Source organism: Carcharodon carcharias, chromosome 39, assembly GCF_017639515.1.
Source record: "Carcharodon carcharias isolate sCarCar2 chromosome 39, sCarCar2.pri, whole genome shotgun sequence".
NCBI classification, from domain to species: Eukaryota; Metazoa; Chordata; class Chondrichthyes; order Lamniformes; family Lamnidae; genus Carcharodon; species Carcharodon carcharias.
In genome coordinates this window covers 2,281,174-2,301,362 of record NC_054505.1, presented here as the reverse complement: position 1 = coordinate 2,301,362, position 20,189 = coordinate 2,281,174, and the positions used below count along the sequence as shown (strand labels likewise).

At 44.3% G+C, this 20,189-nt stretch overlaps 1 protein-coding gene across 4 annotated transcripts in view; it reads right to left on the bottom strand.

Annotated features, from left to right (window-relative positions):
* Positions 1-283: 283 nt before the first annotated feature.
* Positions 284-20,189, bottom strand: part of LOC121273109 (Fc receptor-like protein 5) — a 58,616-nt gene continuing 38,710 nt past the window's right edge. For 2 of the 4 annotated variants that reach the window (XM_041180082.1, XM_041180081.1), the window contains exons 4-11: positions 17,735-18,022; positions 13,627-13,920; positions 11,163-11,459; positions 9,977-10,069; positions 6,881-6,908; positions 5,384-5,427; positions 3,348-3,385; positions 284-1,132 (exon numbers count right to left, since the gene is read on the bottom strand). In XM_041180082.1, the coding sequence (XP_041036016.1) occupies positions 1,061-1,132; positions 3,348-3,385; positions 5,384-5,427; positions 6,881-6,908; positions 9,977-10,069; positions 11,163-11,459; positions 13,627-13,920; positions 17,735-18,022 (1,154 nt within the window). In that variant the 3' untranslated portion in view covers positions 284-1,060. The remainder of the gene's footprint in view (positions 1,133-3,347; positions 3,386-5,383; positions 5,428-6,880; positions 6,909-9,976; positions 10,070-11,162; positions 11,460-13,626; positions 13,921-17,734; positions 18,023-20,189) is intronic. The other 2 variants (XM_041180084.1, XM_041180083.1) reach the window with 2 other exon arrangements.

The window sequence follows — 20,189 nt, the reverse complement described above, 5'->3', positions numbered from 1 at the left end:
GGTGGAGGGTGTCAGAATGTAGAAGGAAAAGAGGAACAATGATGCCCATTCATCTCCCTCATCCATTATAGGTTCCATAAACTATGCTTGTTGCATTCTTTAATGTGCAGGGCTTATAACCAGCTTTGTTATACCACAAGCTCCGTTTCTACTAAACTAGCATATTTTGGGTGCCTCAAACCTTCGCTGCATTGAGCATCAAACCTTCCCTGCCCTCCATTCTCCTGATTAGCAGAGAGTTCACATCCTCTAACAGGAGGCGCAGTTGGAGGGGTGTGGAGCAATGGGTGGAAAGTTCGCATTTTCTGCCTGAGTGGTGCGGGATGAGCGGCACAGTCCAAATTCTCTCAAAGATGTTGAGAACACAACGTTAAGCATCAGCTACACAGATACACAATAAGATCCCACTTGGAGTAACTATTTTCAGTTTTGGTCCCGGCGCTTCAGGATGGTGAATGTTTCCTGAAGCGGGTGTACCACAGTTGATAACACGCTCAGTGTAATAAATTATGAGCATAGACTCGGATCATATTCTTTGGAGAATCGTTTATTGATGTGTCATCAGGTTCTGGCATTTGCAATGTTAAAAAAATGTCATAAAGCAGAGACGGACAAACCGTTTGCTCTGGTCGGAGACCCCAGGCAGAAAAATACATAGATATCAAAAGAGAGCGAGGTAGTTAAAGAATTTTATCAGCAAGTGCTAATTAGAAATTGAGAACTCATTTCTTGTTATGTCAGTGCACAAGAAGATTATGGCGAAAAGACAATAAAATGAATAGATACAGAACAGCCATGATGTAATTCACCAACAGCAAGCTAGATGGGCTGAATGGCCTCCTCCTATTTCCTATGTTCCAAGATATTAGATCAGCTGGCACACGATGTCACCTCATCAACAGGAGTGAAGCAGAACTTCGCAAGTACCTTCCAGCCCTCAGAAAAGTTATCGTAAATAAATAGTTTCCCTGCATCATAGTGAAATGGGAGGCATGCTCATGGTCATTAGGATGATCGGAACTGGACTTCTCCCTGAGGGACTGGGAGTCCTGGAATTGTTCTACAGCTTCACCTCTGCATAGAGGGTGCTCTCCTCACTCTGGGCTTGGCTGGTGTCTCGCAGATGCTGACACTGAAAGAAATGGCACAACTGGTCAGAAATTGAAGCAATGGTCTAAAAATCTGTTTAAAATTCAGGAAATACTATCGGCAGGTGAAGTGTGACAGGCAGAGGCAAACATTCAAAGGCGGGCTTGGTCCTTTGAACACTTGTTAATGGGGAGCAGAACTCAATACTAAATGGCATTGACTGCCTGCTCATGGTTACTTTGGCAAGTCAAGCCATTTGCAGAGAGGGATGCTTTTTCTCGCACTAACAAGAAGGGACTCGCCAGCAAAGGCAGGGAAAAAGGAGATTCCATGAAAGGGATGAATTTTCGAACTGAATGCAGACAAGAAGTGATTATCCGCCAATCTTCCATTGACTTCAATGGGAAAAGAATCATGTGGGATGTCCATTGGCCGGCTGAATCCCTATTACCAGAAGAAAATACCAAAGCAAGTAATAGAATCAGGAGTAAACCATTCGGCCCCTCGCCTTGCCCCACCTTTCGACAAGTCCATGACTGATCTGACTGTGTCATTAACTACAAGCTCTTCCCTCCCGCACCCCATCCCTGCCCCAAAAGCCTTCACTTCCTTGCCAGCCAAAATCCCGTATAATGCAGACTTCATATATTCAATGTCACAGCCACCACTGCTGTCTAGGCGAGGTATTTCCACAGGCAAACGATTGTCTGAGAGAAGAAGTTGATGTCATTTCCACTTTCAATGGAGACATTTTTTTTTACTCTTTGCGCCCACCTCCAGATCAAGATTCCCACAGGAGCGGAGGAATCGTTTGAGTATATATCATGTCACCACCCCACTCCACCTCCTAGTATCTTCGATGTTTCAATATGACCACTTCTCATTGGTCTGAACCCAAATGTGTAAATGATCATCTTTCCTCATCAGGCAACCGTCCATTGCAGGGACTTGCACAGTGAACCTTCTCTGAACTGCTTTCAATGCAAGTATATCCCTCTTGAAGTATGGAGAACAGAGATGTACACACCTGCTCTGACCAATGCCCCGTGCAGCTATAATTTTTGCCCGAGACAAATTATCCCACGCTCATCAACAAAGCATCCGAGATCGGGGGCAATTCAGCACTCAGGTTTGGGTACAAGAATGTCTGATGTGGGACATTGGCATTTCATGCTTGCTCAGCATAGGGAATCGAAATATTACTTTCTTCGATAATGACGTTTCTTGCATTCCGCAAGTAAACCACAAATGAATAACAAACTGCTTTAAAGTGCCTATATCTGATTATATGGGGGTTGATTTAAGATGTGCTGTTGCAAAAACACCAACTAAACATTCAATTCGCTTCATGGCCTGCAGAGGGATAAAATCATCACTTCAATTTCAAAGACCCGTCTCCTTTTGGAGGCCGGCTGCACAATTCTCTGAGACAAACATTGATCAGTTGCATTGACTTCCCCGCATACAATTTGGTGGAAATTTTAAACACAGTTAAAACGTGATTGCAAATGCATTTGATGGAATAACTATGCATTAACAGACAAGATGATAATCATATTAAAGAGCAGAAAAAATAACTCAGTGGGTGAATGCTGGAATATATTGATGACATTCTTCCAGAAGTAGGAATCAGCAACATAAATGAAAGCATCCGAGGATATTAAACTTGTGCCCTCACAAACACAGTCAACCACGCACGCCATCACCGCCTCCACCCACATGGGTCCAGGATCATCCGCAGAGCACCCGACCTGCAGAGACCCTCAGCCGCAGATCCTAACTCGCAGAGCCCCTCACCCGCGCATCCTCTCACCCGCACACCCCCTCACTTGCACAGACATCTCAATTGCACAGCCTCCTCACTCGCGCAGCGCATCACCCACACAGACCCTCACCAACACAGCCCCTCACCCGCACAGCCCCACATCCGCAAAGACCCTCTCCCATACTGCCCCTCACCCACACAGACCCCTTACATGTACGCACTCTCCCATGCACAACTACTCACTTGCACAAAACCTCAACCACACACAACTTCACCCGCACACAACTTCACCCACAAACACTCTCACCCACACACCCTCACCCGCACAACCTCCACACCCAAACATCCCCTCCCACGCACAGCCCCACACCCACACACCCTCTCAACCGCACAGCTCCTCATCTATACACCCCCTCACCCACACAGCACTTTACCCACACTCCCATTCACCCGCATAGTCCCTCACCCACACACACCACAATTTGCAACTTACATCTCTCTTCGGCTTTGTTTTTAGGATAATGTCAGCGTCTAAATAAAACAACAGCATATGAAAAACAACATATTGATGAGTAAGTGCTGACAATATTCGTCCCTTTCACCCTTTCAGTGAAGAGTTTGATGTCAATGTTACAATCTGTTTTCTCGAGGATGCTTCATTAAGTTACGCTCGTTGCCAAGAATTAGGAACAACTAATCTTTAACCAGCATAATGTAGTATTTGCCTGCTCATGAGGGAGCGAATACAATTCCAAAATTACTGTTTCATTCCCATTTTCTTCTCCAATCCAGGAAATGGGTTGACAGGTTTTTCCCCGGGAATGGGGGCCAGATTTACAATCTCCGGCACGTTATGGTTACCAACGTAACAATGAAATATTGGTGTTACAAAGGGTCATTGTGTCACAATAAGGGGTATAACATTTAGGGCTGAGATGAGGAGAAACCTCTTCACTTAGACTGAGGTGGAACATTCGAATTCTTGTGGCTGTGGACGCCAACTCACTTAATATATTTAGGCAGAAAATAGTTTTATAGACTAAAAGCATCAAGGGGTATGGGGAGAATGCGGCAGTATGGTGTGATGGTGGGGGTATTGAGATAAATGTTCAGTCTTGGTCATATTGGATGGTGGAGCAGGCTCTATGGACCGAATGGCCTGCTTCTGCACCGATTTTCTAAGCTTCTATGTTTGAAGTTGTTCAGTCAATATAACCCTCACTTATGCCTCATACTTCACCCAGCCTCCTCTTTAAAGCTTTTAAGTTACTCGGACTGTCCACTCGAAGGGGTGGTGTGTTCCACCATCCCAGCACTTCTGGGTAAACATTCGGAGTTTGAGCCCCACTCCCGGGCTTCCGGAAGAGAAAACAAAGCCGGCATTCCAGTGCAGTACTGAGGGGGCGCTGCACTGATGGATGGGACTACAAAGAAAGTCTCCATCTGCTGGTTGGTGGATGGAAATCTTCCCCAGCAGGTGTTTCGTTGATATTTTGGGGAATTATTCCTAGGTACCCAGGGCATATTTTACCTAAAACTCGACATCAATAAAGCAAAATATCTGATCATTTATATATTGCTGTTTGAGGGAGTTTGATTTCCACCTAATGGCGCCCGGTTCGGACACAGCAGAAATTTATAACATCAGTAAGCTGATTGCTGTCGTAATTGTAGCGTCACGGAATGTGTTGACTGCAGCTTTCCAGTCCATTGTGTTGAGAAGGAACACATGACAGTTTGAACGAATCAACTGTAAGCGCTGGGGACCTTCTAGTTGTGGAGCTTGATGAAAGGATGTAACTGATGCTGCAGCCTGTAAATAAAGTCCAATGATTCTGATGTTAACTCTGTTGGGAAAATGAGGTCCTTAATACTTGCAAAATGCTTTGAAGGCGCCCATTTGTTGTGTATATTGTTCTGTAAATGCAAGCTTTTGTTATTTTTTTTATTCCAAATTAGAACTTCAGAATAAACTATTTGTTACTAGGGGGAAAACATATTCATGACCTTTTGTTTTGCTCTCTCCACTACCAGAAACATTATTCTATGTGTCAAAGAATGCATTTAGAAAATTTCTCGTTCTCCCATTTTCATAAGGAACAATGCCCAGTAATACTAACACCCTGCTGAAAGTTAGACCTTCATCGATCATCCCTGTAAATTATTTAAACCCACTCAAGATTCTCTGTACATGTGTTTTTATCCTACACTGAGCAGCATTGTCTCCAATACTAATTCGTGGAGCGAAGGTTTGACAGACTTTTCGCTTATCGTTTTGGCATTTCAGTTCTACCAGTTTTGAAATCACCTACTTGGAGTTTGAAAGGGATGGTAACTTTCATTGCTTCATTTAGCAATTTGTGCAACTGCAATCCCTGATACATTTGCTAATCTACAACTTTAAAACTTTAATTTTCAAATTTTCCACAATTTCGTAATAATTTTTTGCTGATTATTATTGATGAAATGTTGACAAATCTCTGAAAACAAATGACAATTCTGACCATGGGAATTTAGAAGTGAACTCACATGTAATACCTTCTCTGTTTTGGTCTCCAGAGGGCACCACATTTCTTTAAATAACAGAAATGGCCAGTTAGTCATATTATCTGATGAGACCCGAGTCGTTGAGAACTTGAGCCAGAGTTTGAAATGACTGCAAGGGCGATTTCCTTTGCAAAAGCTTTCCTGTTTGCATGACCAGGAACATGTTTCCCTTAAGCTGTTTCAAACCCAGACTGAATACAGAGAATTGCAGCAGAAGTTTTGAAGGGAATGACACAAGCACATGGTTGAAAGAGAGGCCGCGCCTGCACCATGAGAAGCACTCGGCACGCATAGTGAAAGAGCACGCGCCCGCAGCCTGAGGGAGGCCGCACTCGCAGGGCAAGAGAGCACGCGCATGCATCGTGAAAGAGCACGTGCACGCAGAACGGGAGGGGCCGCCCACGCACGGTGAGATATCACTTGAGTAAGGCCACACAAGCAGCAGCCAGAAAAGGCAGGGGATGCAGAGCATTTGAATGTTTTTATAGGCTGAGATTGAATGTCACCGGTTCAACAAGGCGGGTGGGGAGCGGTGATAGGTTGTCCGGGGTGGGCGGGAATGTGGGGCAGAGGTTACAAAAAGATCATCCGTTATCGTATTGAATGGCGTAGCAGGCTCGACGGGCAGAGTGACCCACTCCTGTTCCTAATTCAGTTCCCTAATTACCCGGGGGGGGGGGCGGATTAATAGGAAGAGCAGCCCATTCGGCCCTGGAACCTGCTGCCCCATGCGTAATGGCTGATCTGATTGTTATCTCAATTCTATTTTCCTTCCTGCCCCACCGCTCCTCCCGCTCCTACATAACTCTCTATATCATTGTCTCTGAACAGCACACACTCTCTAACCCAGACTTGAGCATATTCAAATTTCACTGCTCTCTGTCCAGAGTGATTCCACAGGCTATCGCCACCATGAGAGGAAAAATGGAGCTGGTTCGCAAGCAGTGACTCAGTCGCAGAAGCATCTCCAAAGGTCAACTCATTTCTCCACCTCTGCATAAACATCAGCAGGACAGTCAGTCAAAGCGCTGCAGTGAGTAATTTGGTTGAGTGGGAGAGGATATGTTTCAGATGTATGAAGTCCCGGTTTCAATCCGCGGCGTCGACAAGCAGTGCGTTGCATACTTTAAATGAGTGTGTTATATAAATTAAGCGCACAGAGCGAGAGGGAGCGTGAAAATTATGAAAGAAATCGAGTGCTTATGCAAGAGAAGGAGTGAGCTTGTAAGTTTCTCTGTGTGCCTACTGTCACGTGTCACTTCATATGATATTGCGTTTTCACGTGAGCATCTGTTTATTAGCCTGTATTTACACCTACCCTTCTTTCTAATGAGAATGTGAGTGTGGTTCTGAGTTGCAGACCGCGATCCTCAAATTAAAAAGACATAAAACTTATACAGAACACAAATTGTCTGAACACGGGCTTCTGATCATTATGTTGGTCTCATGTCATTGAAATGCACCGCTTAATGGCCTCACCTGGTTTCCCTATTGTTTTGCATCCTCCCTGAGAAGGAAACATAAGGATTAGAATTCGATAACAGAATAGGAGCTTGAGAAACAAATCAAAGAGCAGTGGATGCCTTTGACATCCCATTGCCCAATGAAATGTGAATGTTGACATAATGTTTTTTTGACTGGGCTCCTAATTAAGAATCCTGGACTAAGGCTTCGTAACCATGAGTTAGTATCCCACCCAGGGAGCTGGGTACTTTAAATTCAGTTAATGAAACACAATTAGATTAAAAGCCAAGTTAGAATTAGTCATGGTGACCATGGGCCTACCATCAATGAAGCATCTTGTTCAAGAATGCTCTTTCGAGAATTCAACCTGCTGCCCGGCCTAGCCGAGATGCAACCGCAGAGCCCACAGTAATGCTCTGGGTAGTTACATTCCACCTGAAATTCAGTAAAGGCAATGATTGATTGTCAATAAATGCTGGTTTTGTGAGCGATGCCCCAAACTCATGAGGAAATAACTAAAAAAACATTAATTAAATGGAAAGAAAATATTTGTCAGGTGTGAAACATGCATGTTTGCGACCTTGAGAGATGAGCACCACAACAATGTATTGAGGAAAAGGAGTCAGCGAATTTTAATCTGTAACATGCATTAGTTCAAAGTGTAACCATGTATGTTAATCCGAACCAGCGTGTGGTTCCAGCTGAGGTACCCATGGAAGGTGCAGCTTGTGGTCATTACAAAGGGGGAACTTTACCCCATATTTCTCAAGAGTGTCATTTTGATATGGGGTGTTGATAATGATGTGGAAAATGTTAAACGACAGAATGGCATTACCAGTGCTCAATCACCCTACTATCAACATCCTGGTTGTTAACATTGACTCGAAACTGAGCTAGACCAGCCACCTAAATACTATGTCTAGAAGTGCAGGTCAGAGGCTAGGAATCCGGCAGCGAATACCTCACCTCCTTACTCCTCAAAGCCCTCCAACATTTACAGCGCTCCAAGTGAGGAGTGTGATTCAATAGTCCCCACTTGCCTGTATGGGTGCAGCTCCAACACACTGAAAAAAGTTCTATACCATCCAAGAAAAAGTAGCCCCGCTTGAATGGTACCATCCACAAACTGTCACTCACTCCAAGATTGACGCACATCAGACGCAGTGTGCGCCTTCTACAAGATGCACTGTGGGAGTTCACCAGGACTCCCTTGACAGCCTCTTCCAAATGCAAAACCACGGCCGTTTGGAGGGACATGGACAGCAGACACATTGGAATACGATGACCTGTGAGTTCGCCTCAAACCTCTCACCATCCTGGCTTGGAAATTTATCTGCCGTTCTACACTGTCACTGTGTCAAAATCCTGGAACTCCCTCCCAAACTGCACTGTGGTGGTGCAAATCGCAATTAATTTCGGGAGGGTTACCGAAGGGGCGAGTGGCAGCGGGTTAGGAGGCAGAGTGGAGTGAAGTGTCACATGGGGAAATGGGTTTTCGCTGACATTCAAAGGCCAGAGACTTCCAGATAAGGTAGGCAGTTCAAAGAGCCTTCACACATCCCCCACAAGGTGTGCACAGTGCCCCAATCCCATTGCAACGTCCAGATGTTTTGTCAATGATTCGAAGACGTTCGACTCCAGAATAGGAACAGTTGTCTATTCTTAGCCTGATTACTCTAGAAGAATTTTCTTATATCTGACCCAATTTGCTTTACAGTAAAGCAACTCCAATTGACTAACCCTCATTTCCTGCCATGTAGCTGATCCCATGCATTACTTTGTAATGAAGTATCATTTCACTTGCAATTAACTGAATTTATTCTAAAGCATTCGCAGCTCCCAATGAGGTTTCCTCTACATTGGAGAGACCAAGGCAGACTGGGTGACCACTTTGCAGAAAACCTTCGGTCTGTCTGCAAGCATGACCCAGCCCTCCCTGTCGCTTGCCATTGCAACACTCCACCCTGATCTCATGCCCAGATGTCCATCCTTGGCCTGCTGCATTCTTCAAGTAAAGCCCAATGCAAACTGGAGGAACAGCACCTCATCTTCCGACTAGGCACTTTACATCCTTCTGCACTGAATATCGAGTTCAACAACTTCAGATCATGTACTCTCTCCTTCATCCCCACTCAATTTCCGATAACCCTTTTTTCAAATAACTTATATAGATTTTTCTTTTCCAACCTATTTTCATTATTTTTAAATCTATTTGCATCCTTTGTTTTATCTCTACCTTTTAGGCTATTTCGATCCCTTCACCCTACCCTACCTCCACTTTGGCTATCTGCACCTTGGTCTTTCTGCTTTCTACCCTTAATGTCACCATTTGCACATTTCTTAGCTAACATCACCAATGTCAACATTTGTTTTTCCTATTGTCAATGACATCTTTTGGCTCTCTTTACATACCGCTGGCCCTCTATCCAGCTTTCCATGTCCTACCAATCATGCCCCCCACCCCAACCTAAAGCCATCTTATATTTCATCTCACTTCTATTTTTCCTTAGATCTGTTGAAGAGTCATTCGGACTCGAAACCTTAACTGTGTTCCTCTCTGCAGATGTGCTGAAATGTACAGGTATTTTTATTTTTATTTCCATAACTTGTACTCTCTGAACAACCTGTACAAAATCAACGCCCTGAGCTCTTCCCCCATTCTACTTAATCTCAAGTGTGTTGTGGTGAACATTTGAATTTGTTTTATTTTCCGACCCAATTCCGCTCATTCTGTCCCCAGCCATGGGAGAATTCTAACCCGATCATGTGCCTGGATGGTGGCCCAAATGCAGCGGTATGACTGAGGCCCGCATCATGATCCAAACATCTGTTCAGCTCTTGTGAAATCAATGCCTCTGGAGATTGGGCGGACTCTCAGCTGGGTGGTCGATGTGACCTTCCTGGGCTTGCCATTCCGCCCCAGGTTAATTTCTAACAAGGCCTTTGCGATTTGCTGTTCCACCTTCCTACCAGGTTCACCCTACATTTTATTTTGGAGGTTAGTGGTTTGGGTGGTTTTGGGAATTGGATCATATTGGCCACCATGAGTCGACTGTTACCTTTGTCTATTTCATCTGAAAAAAACCCGCTGTTACACATAGTCTGACGTACCTTTTCTCCAGAGGCAGACACCCAACAGAGCAAGGAGGAGAATGACTCCCATAGCAAAACCGATACAAACAGCCATGGGAACATGTTCCTGTTCTGAATGAGGTAAAGAGGGAGAGCAGGACAGTGTTAATGAACAGCTTCCACAACAAATACACCAATCTGCAACTTAATGCATGTCAACAATTGGGACTAGAATGCCAGAGAAAACAGAGTGAGAAGAGAAAGATAAATCGAGAGCCATAAAATTATCTCGTAGAAGAGGGGGCCTATCAACCCATTGTGCCTGTGCCGAGAACTTGAAGGAAAAAGTCGATTATCCCCGCTCTGCTGGCCCCATTCGCACTTTCCTCATCACAATGTAAAATGAATCCAATATAATTTACCATTTCCATATTGGAAACTGTAGAATAGTATACCACATCGTTGCATATAAAGAAAAAACGTATTCTTTGCAAAATAATGCAATTGTCTTTTACCTGTGTTCCCTGGTTAGAAACTCTCTCGCCAGTGTATGGAACTTCTCCCTTTTTAACTAATGAAGTTCCATCAGTATTTTGAACGGACCTATTAAATCACAAATTAAGATTGTTCCCAGATCAGACGTTGCAGCATGTCCCACGCTGCTGATCTAGTTTGAAGTGCTTTTCTTTAGGGTTTCCATTGTTTGGACAACCTGCCGCAGCCTTTTGTATTCCAGCCCGTTTCCCTCCCATGTCTAATTGGCGCTCACGAAAACACTGCTTGAAATACAGCCAATCAGCAATGGGGCTGGCGGAAGGCGCGGGGGCAGGATGGGGTGGGGGGGGGGAGGGGAGGGGCAGAATGGATGTTGTCACGCACGGGTGGCGGGTGGCAATACCCCCGTTGGAATGATGCAACAGCAGGCTCAATTGCAATTTGTCGACTTATTACTTGCGTTGTGGTATCCTTAAGTCCTGCATTGGATATTAACCGCATACTTCCTACCAGGAAATTATTCCATTCATCCAGGCTAATGGGAGCAAGAGTAATTTTCATTGCGTCAATGCTGCACATGGGAGAAGATGACAGGCTGCTCTCATTTTCATGCCGGTGTGAATTGTTAAGTGTGTTAGTTAGTGTAGTGAGGAAAGGACACATGTTGAATTACAACAGCAACACCTTGTATTGCAGTCGGATGGACACATTAAATGTGAATCCCACTCACCAGTCACAGTGATGTGTACAGGGTCACTCAGAGCCGAGGATAGATTTCTTCCGGTAATCAGCGCTTCATACCGACACGTATAATTTCCTATTTTAGAACGATCGATTTTCCAGATGGTGAAGGTGGCAGAATTGACCCCTGCAGCAGCAGACATGACATCACAGTGAGTCGCATCACCTTGCCTGTGTAGGTAAAATGCGATGGCAGGAATGTCCCCGGGGTTTGTACAGTTAAATGTGACAGCTCCACGCAGAACAACAGCACTAGAATCCACGGAAATGAATGGTTCGGGAAGTTCTGGAATTGGAATCGAAGAGGTAGTGACCATTGATTCAAAAATCTATACAGGCTTCTGTCAAAAAATGAGTTTCAAAAAATAAAACTGATGCTAAAATTTCATTAAGCACTGCTAAGCATCCATATGAAAACACAAATGCTGCAAAGACTGAGGCAGCATCTGTTGATCGAGAAAGACGGCGTAAATTTCCAGTCCGTATGACTTCTTAAGAGTTAAAGAGAATAACAATATTATCTAATGAAAGGGGTGGAACAGAGGAGCAAGATAGAGGGTCTGGGGAAGGGAGAATTTGAAATGGATTTCGTGCACACAAAAGAATGTGATGGTAATGGTTGTGTTAAAGCATAAAAATGCGTTGCTAATGGCACAAAGGTAAGGTAACCATGTTTTAACCGGGCTCCTTTCAGCCTTTTAGACGTCGCACTGAGTACCACAAACTCAGACCATGATATTTTTCTTCCATTTTCCTATGCCCTCTCCCCCACAGGGCCATCTTTAACCTGTTTTGCTTTCAGTGAGCTGACACTTGATCGGCCATTAGCACATTCTGCTATTTTACCTTTCTGCCACTATTTCCACCTTCTTCAGTATGAAACGCTACCATTAAACGTCCATTTTACTTGTGCCAATGGCATCTTTGTCAACCTCTCCTGAGCACCCACTTATCCAAGCCCCTCTATCCTGTTTGAACTTCTCCTCACCCTCTTCAACTCTGAAGAAGAATCATACAGGCGCTAAATGTTAACTCTGTTTCTATCTCCACAGATGGGCAGCCCTCCAGCATTTTATGTTCTCATTTCAGATTTCCAGCATCCGCCGTATTTTGCTGTTATTTTAATATTTAGACTTCACTAGGAATGGTGTGTCTAGTTATTGGCGTCACCCAATTGAAAGGATAATCAAGCCTTGTCAAAGAGGCAGAGTACATTAACTTCAGACAGGAGGGCACGTAGAAGACTGAAACACTGGTGGGGATATGAGTAAAATTGTGTAAGTGCAGCAGTTTGTTGGAATTTGGAATGAGATCTCTGGAAGTGAGGTGAAATCAGATGCAACAGGAACTTTCAAAGGGAACTGGGTAAACATCACTGAGGTGTAATTTGGGAGAAATATTACGATAAATGCGTGGGTGTGTACATAACGTAGCTGCTAAAGGGCAACTAGGTATCTGAAATAAATGTTCCCTTTGCCATTTACGACAACACCTCAACAATGAATGCAAACAAAGTTGATAGCTCTTTCAAAGCGCCACCGAAGTCTGGATGGGCCGACCGGTCTCAGTCTCTGTTGTTGCCTTTTCTGATTCTGAGATTAATGCTGAAACTTGCAGCAATGGGTCAGTGTTGAGGTTAAGGAATCGATAAGGGATGGGCAAAATGTCCCTCTCTGTGACAGTTAAACAATATGAAAGACGTTTCTTTCAATTTCCATGACTGACTGAATAGGCTTGGATTATGGAACTCAAATCCCAGGATATATAAATCGGCCTCCGACAGTGCACCACACCCTTAGTTCTGGCACTGGGGGAGTGTCGACCTGGATTATGAAGTTTAATACTTCGAATGTGTGGATCTACCTCCGACAACGCATCACTTCTTTAATCCTGGCTTCTGGGGGGACTGTCTGACGGCATTTGTGGAGCTCACGAGCTGCAGTGAATCTTGACGCCATTGCTTTATAAATCGGTCGAGCTTGCCACCAAAGTAGACATTTTTTTACGTTGAGAAAGTCGAACCACATCGAAGATATCAATGCTTGGAAATAAAGCCAATACGTGGGCATGAAGGTACCATTCAGCACCGAGGTGTGGAAGAGATCTCTGATGTCATAACGGGCCTAATCCAATCCCAATTAAGACCTGTAAATCTCCCGCCAATGGACGCCAGCTTCCCCCAGTGACAGAACACTTCAGCTGCTGACTGTCCCTTCAGACCACACTACTGCCTTCCCCTCCTGCCCACCGCAGCCCCTGCAATCATAGTCAATGTACAAACTGATGAAATTATTCCCATCGGTAAAAACTGAGGGATGAGATCCCCGATTATATGGACACCCTTCCCAAATATTTGAAAGGATCCATATTGTTACAGAAAATGTAACATTGATTATTTGAGAATACCAACCCCATAAATGCAAATGTTTACATTTCTGTTCGCTGTCACTCACCTGCTATTGTCACGGTTGCAGCCTCGCTCTTTTTGGAACTAAACTGCCTGCTCTGGACGGTAATTTTGTATTTACATTGATATTGTCCGCCGTGGTTTAGACTTGTATTCGGGAATGTTAACATATTGGCCTTTGAGGTGATTTGACGCGTGTCCAGCCGTTGAGATACTTTATAAAAATAAAACATTTTCTCGCGATTATCTCCAGTCACGGTGCAGGTCATGGTGATCGTCTCTCCTACTGCATACACCCCTGTGGTTTGATCAAGAGATATCACTGGGATTGTTAACGGATCTGTGGTAAAATGAATTGAAGGAACAATTAGAAATGGTTCGGAGACTTTCCATTTATAGCATTTGGTTGTAGACGCATTAATTGATCTGTGCCGAGGCGACTTATTTACAAGTGTTTCAGAATTCACAAATGTAAAGATCAGGAATTGACGAAGGAAGGAGGATAAGCAAATGCATTTCTAAACGCCAATCAGAATCTTGGGCCTTCCCTAACAGCTGCACAGCTGACATAGTAGACTGAAGTTTATTCGTTATGGTAATCGAGGAGTCGTACACGAAGAGCAGGATCCGATGGACGGACATCAATTATTGATGAGACATGCAACGTGATTTTTCCCTCACTGATGTTGTTTTAAGGTTGTGTTTTGGCCCATAGATACCAATGTGAATTTCCCACTGACATGACTCACGAAAATGCCGCTACTTATTTTAACACAACACAAAATTGCTGACAGGGCTGACGTTTTCATTGTCCCATTAGAATTAGGTGAGGTCACAGAGTCCCTCAGGACTGACACCGAGTGAGCTTCAGCCTTGATTATGGTGCACAAATCGGAAAGCATATAAATCTACGTCTGACAGTGTAGCTTTCTTTTAGTACTGGCACTGAGTGAGTGCCGGCCTGGATTCTCGAGCTTAAGCCCTAGACTATTTAGATATACCACCAACACAGCTGCATTCCTTCAGTTCTGACACAATGTGTGTCAGGCATCCTGGATGTGGATCTCAACCTGGATTGGGGATTGATCACACAACCTTCTGACGGTAGGTAGCGTGCTACAGAAGTGATGAGTTCGTAATTGAAGATGGTACAACTCGAGTTCAGGCATTTCCAGCAGCAGATAATTGGAAAAACCACCACCAAGAAGTTGCCCTAGAAGTCACTCAACATTCCGACTTGGAAATTCATCTCAATACCCTCACTGTCGCTGGCTCAAAATCCCCTTCCTAAAAGCACGGTGGGTGTACGCACACCACACCGGCTGCAGGGGTTCAAGAGAGCATTTCACCACCTCATTCTCAAGGGCAACGGGGAATGGGCAATAACTGGAGCTGCACCCAGCGAAGCCCACATCCCGTGAATGAATTCAAAGGAAAAGGAATGCCTTACAGTGAAAGGATTGGACAGTATATCTTGCCCGAGGCAATATGGGATTTGGGATGTGGTTTCCCTATGGTGTGACTACCTCAATGCTCGGGGCTTGGACACTCGGGCCCAGTATGATGTCAGAAAGAGCACAAACCAATGACCTTGACGTCACGCAGCAATGGACAGAATATTGCACCAGTGTCATAATCCTTCAGCTGCTGACTTCCTATTCCACACCCTCCACATACATTCCTTCCCTTCACAACTGAACACTTGAAGTGGCAGTTGATGCCCAGCGGATACATTCAGTGCCCATTCTTCAAGTGAATGTGTCAGGAATTGAACGATGAAGTCAATAGTTTTCGCACGCTCACCTCTCCCCGAAACTGGCCGTTTCATTCTGATGCAGGGATCCGAAACTGTGAATATGCCAAGCCTGTGGAATAGGCATTTTAACAATCTCTGTTTCCTGTCAGTCACTGTGGTAGTCACGGTCAGAGACACGTTCTTTGAGGATGTTAGTTGTTGACCTCTGATGGACATTCCGATATGACATTGGTATCACCCTTCGGTACTTTTACCAGTAACCCAGAATATTCCAGTATTGGCATTTTTGTCAATTTGCCGAGAGTGCAGCCCTGCATCATTTCTGTAAAAATAGCAGTTTTTCGCCTGAACACCACCCGTCACAGTGCAGGTCAGTGTGACCGTCTCTCCTATTACATGCACCCCTGTCGATTGATCAACTCTTATCAGTGGCTTTCCTAGCCGCTCTGTGATATAAAATAACAATGGGCATGGCAATTTTCAATGAATGGCACGTATATAACAGATAGAATTTGTTAGTAACAAAAAAGTCAATTTTTCCATACCAAAAGAAGCTGTTTACATCAGCGAATGAGATTCGATGAAGATTGAGTTGCGGTGATGCTTTAATTTAATAAATGAATAATACACTTCAGAGTGCATTTCAGAAATTCGTGCTTTTTCAATAATGCAACACAGCACAGGCGCTTTCTGATATATCTAATTCTGACTGTGTTACTCTGTGTTTCTGTCCGTGTGTGTCTGGGTGTGCGTGAGTTTGAGAGTTTGTTTGAGACGTTTTTGAGAAAGTGTGTCTGCATGTTTGTGCCTGTGTGTGCGTGTGCATGTGAGCTAATGCATGCCTGTGCATGCATCTGCATGTGCGCTTGTGCGTGTGTGCTCCTGTGCACGTGCGTGTGCGTTGTGTGTGCATGTGCACCTCCGTGCACCAGATGGGCTTCAAATGGTCAAGGAGCTGATTCTCAGCATCTTCAAATGGGAAATTATCATGGGAATTATTTCAAACGACAACAGATTCAACATGAACTTTCAAACGGAACTGGATAGGTATTGCTAATGCATAATTTTTCTGAAATCCTGGATAAATCCTTGGGAAGGAAGAGAAGTAAAATTCTAAAGGGTACGTAGGAAGCGACAATTACATTCTGCCCTTCCCATTTATTGCCACATCTCATGAACAAATGAACAAAAGGTTGATGTCTCTTTGCAGGAGTTTCACCAGGTTGGATGGGCCGAATGGCCTCGGACGGTGCAGTTGCATTTTCTGATTCTGTAATTAATGGAGACACCAGCAGTAACGTGCAAGGGAGTCGGATTGGACAAGAGATGAAAACAATGTCACCCTGAGCGTCAGGCAATGTGAATCGAGGGTTATTTTTAATTGCCAGGAGTAATTGAACAGATATATTAATATCCGCTGTTCGCCCTCATTCACTTTCTATCGTGGCTTTCGCATATTCACTGAGCTGCGATTCTAATTCTCTTCTCTTGACCTACAACCCTGCCCCCTCATTGGTTTAAATCAGACACAGTGAATGTTGTAACGTTGTCCTTTGTGACGATTTGATGAGGACAAAGGTTGATTATCTTTGCACATAAACAGAAATGAGACAAGGTCCGAATAATGTGCACATTTTTGGTGGTGTGTTCTGATGGATTCATATTGGGATACAGGGGAAAGGGTAGGACTTCTGATTGAGGTTCTGTGAAGTAAAGGCAAGTGGGACAATGTGCAGACACCCGAAAGGCGGGAATCCTGGCATTTTTCATTGTTTCACCTGAAATACTGTACTTCTTACATTACAACTCTTCCATTTCAGTGAAACTGTGCCAGGGAACATAGGTGCTGGTGATTACTTTCAATAGGGCTTTCAAACAGACCCGATAATGCAGCTAGTGCCAGCATCAACGTGGAGAATGAAAAGCAAACCATGCAAGGGGTGGACGTCCCATCATACTTCAACACGTGTGGGTTTCAGGTTGGGGTTTGTCTATTGTTTGTCCGCATCAATAGTCACGGTTGGACACTCGGGCCAGGTTTGATGTGAAAAAAAGCAGAACCCAATCCCGAGGTCATCCGTGACATCATCCATCAATGTACACCCTCTCCCTCAGCGACTGGGGCACGCACGCAGCTGCTGACTGCCCCCTCACAACCTCCTCCAGCTTGCCTCCCCTTCCCATTTCAACACTCCAGTGGTCGCTGATTGCCAGCAGATGTAATCAGGACCCATTCTTTCAGAGAAAGTGTCTTTCCCTCAAAATGAAGTCATTGGTTTTCGCACACACTCCTCTGCCCAAACCATGGCTGTTTCATTTTGATGCAGGGATCTGAATTTATGAATATTCCAATCCCGGTGAATAGAAGTATTAACAGTCTCTGTTCCCTGTCACTCACCTGTGATAGTCACCGTTAAAGCCTCGCTCTTTGGGGACGTTAAATGCCGACCTCTGATGGAAATTTTGTATTGACATTGGTATCGCCCTTCGTTACTTCTGCCTCTAACCGGGAATGTTCCACTATTCATATCAAGTTGCCGGGGGTGCTGCCATGCATCGGCTTTGGAAAAATTGAAGGTTTTCTCTCGATCATCTCCCCACACAGTGCAGATCAGGGTGACCTCCTCTCCTACCACATAAACCCCTGTCGATTGATCAAGGGTTATCACTGGTTTTCCTAGCGGCTCTGTAATGAGAAATAAAGTCAATGGACAAGGCAATTATAATTGAATTGCGCGAATGAAATGTACAGTGACCTTTGGTACCACAAAGACAAATGATGCATATCGAAGGAGAAGATTTACATCAGTGAATCGGATTCGATAAAGGGTGAAATGGGGTTTGGTTAATCTTAACAAATAACTAACACATTTCAAAATGCAATTCAAAAACTCATCCTTTTTCAAAATTTTAATGGAATATCAGGCAGTTTGTGGCATAGTTAATTCTGTGCAGGTTGCTGTATGTGTCTTTGTTTGTGCATGTTGGTGTGTGTGTGTGTTTGTGTGCATGTGTGCATATGAAAGTGTGTATGTGCGTGTTTGGCTGCGTGAATGTGCATTTTTGTGCGTGTGTGCGTGGGCGCGTGTGTGCATGGGCGTGTGTTTCATGTGCTTGTGTTCCTCCATGCACCAGGTTGACTGCAGCTTTTTAAAGATGCGGTTCATGACCGCCTTCAGATCGACAATTATGGATGGGAGGTGCGTTAGGGGGAATGCAGTAAGAAATTATTGAAAGGGAACTACTTAAAATCTCCAGGCAGCCAGTGCCATCAATCACGTTAATATTTAGAGGTTACCAGATGAACTTTGCACACCCTTATGGCCTGCAATCACCAGAAAGACCTTGGGAGCCAGACTGGAGACGGAGGATGAAAGCAACATAGGTTAAATGTGCTCTTCAACGAATAAGGAAAGTACAGATGTTCCCGGCCTATATAAAGTGTGAAGGCTCTGCCTGGGTGAAGAGGGATGTGTGTGCCTGAATCCAGAGGTACCTGTTTAATGTAAACCTATATGCTGACAAGATTAAAATCTGAAAAATGTTCTAGTTAGTGATTCAGTGATTTATTAATAAGCTGTATGGTTGTAATTAGGGAGAGTGCTACCTCAAGCTGCTTTGAGGTGGTTCTCTCCTTGCAAATGTCTGAAAAAACAGTCGTAACTAGTTTTAGAGAGTCCTGTGGTCCATTTGTCTAAGCAACCAGAAAAAAGGTGAAAGCAGATTCAAGATAAACTTTCAGTGGAACTGGATACACATTGTTAATGCATAATTTGGCAGAAAGTTTGAATAAATGCTTGTGATTGAATATAACTTACCTTAAAGGGCAACGACGAAGAGGCAATTACATTCTGGCCTTGCCATTTATTGCCTAATCTCGTAAACAAATGTAACATTTGATAGATTTTTCAATGAACTTGCACAGTAAAGATGGGCCGAGAGCCCTCCGCCTGTGCTGTTGCATTTTCTTATTCTGTGATTAATGGTGAAACTTGCAATAATCAGTCAGTCTGTTGGATCGGGTATAGGTAAGAGATGAACACAATGTCCTTCCGAGAGTTAGAAAATTGTAAACAAGAGTTCTTTTTCTAATTACCAGGAGTGATTGAGTAGACATATTAACACTCGCCATTTGCCCAAAGTCAACAGGCCAAAATGCCATCACAAATTCACTGAGCTGGGAATCTATCTCCATTCCCTTGACAGAGGCTTTATCGTTACAATGTTAGCCCTTCCTTGGTTTGTATCGGGCACAGTGAATGTTCCAATGCTGAACTTTGTGATGGTTTGATAAGGGAAGAAGGTTGATTATCTTTGCACGTTAACAGTAATGAAACAGTGACCGAAAACGTGTACTTTTTGAGTGATGTGCTCTCATGGATTGATATTGGGGCAGAAGAGAACGAACAGGACATACAACTGATGCTTTGTGAAGTAAAGGCAATTGAGGCCACTTGCAGACACATAAGAGGGGGTCTCCAAGCTTTTTTTGCATTTCCTCATTTGAAAAAAGCTACCTCTGATATTACAACTCTTCCACTTCACTCTCACTGTATCAGGCAACATCAGGCTGATGTTCATGGCTCTCCATGCTTTCATCTACCTCCGACAGTGCAACACTCCCTAAGTACTGGCACCGGGTGGGCGGGGGCGGTGTGGGGGTGGATGGTAGTGTTGGCCTGGATTATGTTGATCAATTCCTGGAGTGCTGAGACCTTCCTCTGTTGGAGGAGCGCTGCCTCACTACTTGCACTGGGGAAGTGTTGGTCTGCAATGTGGCGTGCAAGTCCTATGGTGTGTACATCTGCTTCAGGCAGTGCAGCACTCATTCAATACTAGCACTGTGTGTGAGT